This window comes from Nematolebias whitei, chromosome 1 (genome assembly GCF_014905685.2).
Source record: "Nematolebias whitei isolate Nwh7 chromosome 1, NemWhi1, whole genome shotgun sequence".
Taxonomy (NCBI): Eukaryota; Metazoa; Chordata; class Actinopteri; order Cyprinodontiformes; family Rivulidae; genus Nematolebias; species Nematolebias whitei.
In genome coordinates, this window is record NC_056498.1 from 78,545,060 (window position 1) to 78,552,840 (window position 7,781).

General features: G+C 40.4%; 1 protein-coding gene across 1 annotated transcript in view; it reads right to left on the reverse strand.

Annotated features, from left to right (window-relative positions):
- Window positions 1–1,046: 1,046 nt before the first annotated feature.
- The window catches only part of abhd12 (abhydrolase domain containing 12, lysophospholipase), a gene marked incomplete at its 5' end in the record, with an annotated part of 68,268 nt that continues 61,533 nt past the window's right edge, over window positions 1,047–7,781 (reverse strand). The window contains 3 exon segments of the mRNA XM_037698199.1: window positions 1,047–1,093; window positions 1,167–1,294; window positions 1,511–1,589. Of these exon segments, the coding sequence (XP_037554127.1) occupies window positions 1,057–1,093; window positions 1,167–1,294; window positions 1,511–1,589 (244 nt within the window).

Below are 7,781 nucleotides of genomic sequence, written 5' to 3' on the forward strand. Positions count from 1 at the left end.
CCCACCATCACAGACATCTACACCTCCAGATGCAGGAAGAGGACCACCTGCATCATGAAGGACCCCACTCACCCAGCACACACTTTTTGCCCTGCTCCCTCAGGAAGGAGGTTGAGGAGCATTAAGTGTAGAACCACTAAACTGAGGAACAGCTTCTACCCTGAGGCTGTTACTCATGAATATCTAACCAGAATAATCACTGTGGACAAAAATCATTGTAATGAAACTTTTAAACTGCTGTTTAATACACCTTATATTATTTTTTAGTGTATATCTTATATACTTGTATACATTTTTTGATATATACTTTAGCTATTTTTGGAGGTAACTGGGACCTTGAGTACACAGTTTTGTTCCACTCATGTACCACTTGATGCGAATGACAATAACCTTGAACCTAAAGATTTGCAAATTAAACCTCAGTTAAAAAAATGTTGTCTAATACTGTAATAAATAAATGAACACTTTGTTTCTCTGATGTTTCCAACTTTATATTTAAACCATAAACCTTAAAATAAAAACTAAAATATTTATGGCCAACACTTTCTGGCACAGCATCAGACCATTCCATCCACACCTACTGCTGTAAAAACCTTACTTAGTAACTTGTACTCAAAATATTCTATGACCTACTTTTTACCTTTGAGTACATTTTAGTACTCTTCTGCTTCGACTCATTTAATAATAATTTGTTCTTTTAGGTGTTCTTGTCATCAGATAGTTTTGTTATGCATGAATTAAATTCAGTCTCTCACACAGGCTGAGAAGTTTTCATGTATAAACGACACTCGGGCAGCTTCATAAAACAATAGTTTAATTTCTAATTCAAGTCATAGCAGCCTTCAAACAGAAGTTTTTACAAACGGCTACCTGCAGGCAGGTGAGCGTCGTGTGATCAGGTAGAACAGAGGAGGAAACCATGCACACGAGGAGGAAGAATCAGCAGCTCAGCTGCCAGAAAACAACTAGTAAAAACGTTAAAAACGTTTCCATGGTAACTCCAGAGTTGCTGATGGAGGAATGTTCCTTTGTCTGTAAAACAAACTGTGTTTGGGGTCATGCGGCGACGGGATGAGCAGCTCCGAGGAAATCACTGGAAATAAAAGCAGAGTGTGAGGAGAGCAGCAGTGACGATGTGGAGCTGTGAGAGCAGCTCTGCTCAGTACCTGAGGATGCCGGGCAGCTCCGGGCTCCTGTAGATGAACTTGTGTTTGTAGGAAAGAGACGACGGAAAGGAAACGAACTGAACTTTGTGTCCACTGAGACTCTTTGACTGAGACGCCACGTTATAGAGCTGCAGGAAGACAAAGACTGCATGAGAAGAGAGTCCAGGGTTTACATCTGGACAAACAAACATTTAGACAAAAACAAAAAGGTTATTTGACCCATCTCCTTCCCGATCAGAACCATGTTGGAGTTTGTTGTCAGAACTCAAGTCCGTGTGGAACCTGGAAACTCTTACTGAGTCTCTCTGGAGTTTATTTGGATTCTGTAAAGTTCTGACTCGTACCTTTTTCCCGAGGTGGAAGGGAACCACGGTGTCGTCCTCAGCGTGTAGAATCAGAACCGGACAGAAGATGTGGTTCACACTGAAATCAGACAGACTGGTTCAGACCAAGCTGCAGTTCATCTAACGGTCAACCAGCAGGAAACTGGGCCTGGTTCTGGAGAGTGTTCCAGGAGGTGGTTTTTGCTGAGCTTAAAACTGGGTTTAAGTAGATTTGGAGACTATTGGAAAAAAAACAACAACAAAAAAAAACATTCTAGAATCCAATCCAACATCAGTTGTAAAGCTCTTTCAATAACCACAGAGAACCAAAGTGTATAAAATATAACATAAATAAAAACTCAAACTAAAAACAAATAACATAAAACAATTAATTCCAATGAAAACAAAATCTGGTCAAAGACAATAAAATAAAAAAAAGTCAGCATATAAAATTAACTCTTGTGCAGCGTAAAACTCTTCGAGGGATCTCCAGCTATTTGGAGCAATACACGTGATTTGATAAACAATTACTTCAGCTATAAAAATAGAATAAATATTGTAGACTGCTTTTGATCATTCTGAAAAACTAAGGTCATTTTCACACTAGATAGTCCGGTAGACTCGGTTCGGTTGGGGACCAATATTCATGACCTTTTGTTTACATTTGAGCTGGTGCGTTTGCATTCACACTGCACTGTGCAGTCGAGTCAACCTGTTGAACCAACATATTCCCCCGCTCGCCTGAGGGGGCGCTGCACCAAGAACTACTGAAAGAAACGACACAAAAACCTCTGAAGACACGTCTTCTTCTTCTTCTGTAAATAAAAATTAAATCGAAGTGGCATCAAGTTTTAGCAGTTTTAGGAGTTATATTTTGTCATTTTCAAAAATGGACTTAGCATGAGCAGAAGATGAGACAGAAGACCATGGAGAATATTGTTTTTCACACAAGGCAGCTGACGGCTCCATATAAGGTCAGAGAAATGCGTGTTTGTTTACCCTGCGGAGCGGGCCGGTCTGTTTACATTCACACTGCACTTGAACCGCGCTGGAGTTCTCTTCTACCGGACCGAGACCTAGGTTTTAGCCCGGGCCAGAGTTCGCCTTTTTGTTCCGTGACAGAGTTCGATGGCGCGTTCACACCTCCCTAAACGAACCGGACTTCCTAGGAAAAGAGCTAGAGTTCAATTAAAGCAGACTAAACAGGGCTGGTGTGAATGCACCATAAATGACACATGTGGTGGTACTGAGTGGAGCTCATTATTATTATACCATTTACAAGACACCAGTTCAGATATCTTATAAAAATACTTAGGACATCTGAGACGGGCTTCCGGATTTAGAAAACAATTTATTATTACTTTCCACTTTTATTTATAAACACTTTTTAAAAATACTTAAAATAAATAAATAAATAAATATATATATATATATATATATATATATATATATATATAATACACAAACCGGATTCCAAAAAAGTTGGGACACTAAACAAATTGTGAATAAAAACTGAATGCAATGATGTGGAGGTGCCAACATCTAATATTTTATTCAGAATAGAACACAAATCACAGATCAAAAGTTTAAACTGAGAGAATGTATCATTTTAAGGGAAAAATCTGTTGTTTCCAAATTTCATGACGTCAACAAATCCCAAAAAAGTTGGGACAAGTCCATTTTTACCACTGTGTGGCATCCCCCCTTCTTCTTACAACACTCAACAGACGTCTGGGGACAGAGGAGACCAGTTTCTCAAGTTTAGAAATAGGAATGCTCTCCTATTCATGTCTAATACAGGCCTCGAACTGTTCAATCGTCTTGGGCCTTCTTTGTCGCACCTTCCTCTTTATGATGCGCCAAATGTTCTCTATAGGTGAAAGATCTGGACTGCAGGCTGGCCATTTCAGTACCCGGATCCTTCTTCTACGTAGCCATGATGTTGTGATTGCTGCAGAATGTGGTCTGGCATTATCGTGTTGAAAAATGCAGGGTCTTCCCTGAAAAAGATGACGTCTAGATGGGAGCATATGTTGTTCTAGAACCTGAACATAGTTCTCTGCATTAATGGTGCCTTTCCAGACATGCAAGCTGCCCATGCCATAAGCGCTCATGCAACCCCATACCATCAGTGATGCAGGCTTCTGAACGGAGAGTTGATAACAACTTGGGCTATCCTTGTCCTCTCTGGTCCGGATGACATGGCGTCCCAGTGTTCCATAAAGAACTTCAAATCGTGACTCATCTGACCACAGAACAGTCTTCCATTTTGCCACACTCCATTTTAAATGACCCCTGGCCCAGTGCAAACGTCTGAGCTTGTGGAGCTTGCTTAGAAATGGCTTCCTCTTTGCACTGTAGAGTTTAAGCTGGCAACGGCGGATGGCACGGTGGATTGTGTTCACTGACAATGCTTTCTGGAAGTATTCCTGAGCCCATTCTGTTATTTCCTTGACAGTGGCATTCCTGTTTGAGGTGCAGTGACGTTTAAGGTCCCGGAGATCACCAGCATCCAGTAGAGTTTTACGGCCTTGACCCTTACGCACAGCGATTGTTCCAGATTCTCTGAATCTTTTGATGATGTTATGCACGGTTGATGATGATAACTTAAAAGTCTTTGCTATTTTACGCTGGGTAACACCATTCTGGTATTGCTGCACTATCTTTCTGCACAACAATGGTGGAATTGGTGATCCTCTTACCATCTTGGCTTCTGAGAGACACTGACACACTGAGAAGCTCTTTTTATACCCAATCATGTTGTCAATTGACCTAATTAGTGTTAATTGGTCTTCCAGCTGTTCGTTATATGCTCAATTTCCTTTTTCCAGCCACTTATTGCTACTTGTCCCAACTTTTTTGGGATTTGTTGACACTGTGAAATTTTGAATCAACATATTTTTCCTTTAAAATGTTACATTTACTCAGATTAAACTTTTGATCTGTCATCTATGTTATATTACGAATAAAATATTGACATTTGCCATCTCCACATCATTGCATTCAGTTTTCATTCACAATTTGTTTAGTGTCCCAACTTTTTTGGAATTCGGATTGTACATTGAAAAAAATAATTTTACTTAAAATAAATTTTTAATTTTTAATTTACCATTTCACATGTACTGAACTCTTAGGCCTTCTCTGACTGTGTTGAAGGTCCTGAGGGTTCCTCACAGAGTTTAAATGATCAGGTTGAAATATTCCAGTTGAACGGTTCAGGTGATACCCAAGCCGATCAGAGTTGGAGTGTACTTTACATGGGACATGACTAATTCAGGGAGTGAAAGTGAATGCCAGCTGTTCTCAGATCAGTTCTTGAAGAAGCATAAACAGCAGCAGAGAGACGACGAGGACAAGACGTGTCTCCTTTCAGTTCCTGAACTGATAAAACCATCACTGGTCCGAACAGACACACGTGTTCTTCAGTCAACGCGTTTCCATTCATGAGTTTGAACAAAAAAACGATCAATTATCAATTTATCGCTCAATTATTTAAACATTTTAAACAAATGAATTTAAAACATGTTGGATTCTGAGAAGGCAGAAGAACTCTGGAGTCAGGTTAACTCCTGCTGTCCTCTCAACCAGCTGTTCTGACTCTGGATCTGTGTCCAGGTCCAATCAGAACGTTGGACCTGAGGCTGCAAACAGAACCAATTCTGAACCGATTGAAACGCGACGCAGATGTTTCTGCTGCAGTCAGAAGACCAGGATCAGGACCAGGATCTCAGATACAGTCCAACAGAAGTGTCTTCTGGTCCAGTTCTTGAGGTCTTTTGACTGACTTTAGTTCTGGTTAAAGTGCTGTTTCAGCAGCCGGTTCCTCCTCGTGCGACTCCCTGACAGAACTGGCCGTGCGTGTTTTATTTGCCGTATTGAGCAGAAACCGTTTGTGCTGACACGTTCAGATTCACACGGAGAGCAGGAACACGAGAGCAGGAACACGAGAGCTGGCGGTGCGTTCAGGGTGACGCCACGCAGAAGTCTGGGTTCTCGTTCACAAACCCCAGAACCGTGGACATCAGAGACTGGTTCTCAGGACTCCCAGTTCAGTTTTTAATGAAGCACTCGATTATTGACAGAAACAACTCAAACCAAACTCATGAACTGCAAACACGAGCTCAAGAAAAATTTATCTTACAAACCTTGTAAAACAAACAAACTGGATTATTGAACATACGTTCTCTGTGATCTAATGTTAATTAATGATTAAATAACTTATCATAACATTAATTTATTCCGACAGAAACCTGACGACAGCAGGAGGATTGTGTTAATATGAATGACTGATAATTATCTAAATGTTTAGATTCATAGAACAGGTCGAGAAGCAGCAGCTTTTCTTCAGTCAGGATTATTTATTAAGGTTAAACCAATTATTAATTCATTAAGAGTCTTTAGTCTTTATACATATGTATTTTGTTGCTGTGTTTTGTCATGTTCTTTGCAGGTGAACAGACAGTGGCCGGGTGTTTTGCCGTGTGCTCTCTTTGTGTATATTTCTTATATTTTGGAGTCTTACTTTGTCTTTTCTTTCTTTCTATCCTATTTAAAAAAAAAAAAAAACTACACTAGATAATCACTAGAATAAATATTTCATAATAACGGTGTGGAGAGGATGGCTGTAAGGGGAGAAGGGAGGCCATCCAAAAAAAAAAAAAGAGTCTTTAGTCGGTCTCTTCTAAAATGTAAATCAGAGAAAAACACAGTACTTGTTTTTATATGTGAGCCTTCACATCAAATCAGGGATTATCAGGGATTTGGTCCAAATGAACACATTCATATTCCTGGGTATTTAAATTATATTTTAATACGTGGATCATCCTGATATCATGAGCGCTTTCAGAGGTTTACTTGTTTATCGGGAGAACTCCTGACAGCTCTGAATCCTGTTTTTAGAGAACTCTAATGAAGATGTGTTGATGCCGTTTGAAAAAATGACACTCCAAATCCTCACGAGTTGTTTGTTCTGCTCTAAGAAGTGCTTTAAAAACATTCTTCAGAATTATACTTTAGAAATTTAATTCAAAAGACCCACAGATAAGATAAGTATTCATCACGTTTTGACAAACTCCTATTATCAGAACATTTTCAGCCAACACTCTAGAGCTGCCTCTCTGTGAACATCTCACACCTCTCGCTGTGATTAGAGCTAAAAGTTAGAATCAGATATATAACCCTTCTGCAGCTGGGATGCTGCTCGTATCAAAGAAGTTCCTGATTCAGGAGGAAGGACGTTCAATCCTTGATGAGGAGGTTTCATCTGGATCCTGAAGAAACGTTTTTGCTTTAATTGGTAAAAACCAACTGGACCTGGAGGAACTGGATTTCTTCCAGACCTGAACATGAGTTTTCAGTTTGACCAAGGTGAACATGAAGCAAACACACAATGAAGATGTTTTCTCAGGAGTACGGGTTCATCAGGTCTCCTCCTGCAGAACCATCTGACAGGTTCTCAGGAATGTCTCCACCAGAAGAACTAAAGACTGGACCTGCAGTCAACTGCACACTCACCTACAGAACATCTGACTGGGTCAGGTTCTGTAAGACAAACCTGAGAAGATCCTGACAATCAGGATCACATTTCCTGATCTGGAAGGAGACGTTCCACTGGAGAACAAGGGAACTCAAAGCTGAACAACTATGTGGAATTTTCTATAGAGACTTTTGAGAAAACACAATCCAGCTCATTTGTCTTTACTGTTCCATGCAAGGAGAGAGAAGGACACAAGACTTGGGTCAGGAAGTGCAGCTCTGCGAATAGTTACAGGCTTCCTCCAATACACACAAGTGATTATGATGTCATGCTTTCAGCACAGTGCCTTACAAGAACTACCATGACAGTCTAACAGAAACCATCACACTCTGTGGTTATATTTGGAACTGATGTTCTGCACCTGCTTCACCGAAACAGAAAAAAGTTTCTGTACAAGAGATAACACTTTGAGCAGCAAACCAAAAATAGTGATGTCAAGCAACAGGTTAAATTTGCCGTCACAACAACGACAACCAGGACAACTTCACAGACTAGACTGACTCTGGATCAGTACAGACAGACTCTGGATCAGTACAGACAGACTCTGGATCAGTACAGACTTACTCTGGATCAGTACAGACTGACTGTGGATCAGTACAGACAGACTGTGGATCAGTACAGACTTACTGTGGATCAGTACAGACTGACTCTGGATCAGTACAGACTTACTCTGGATCAGTACAGACAGACTGTGGATCAGTACAGACAGACTCTGGATCAGTACAGACAGACTGTGGATCAGTACAGACAGACTCT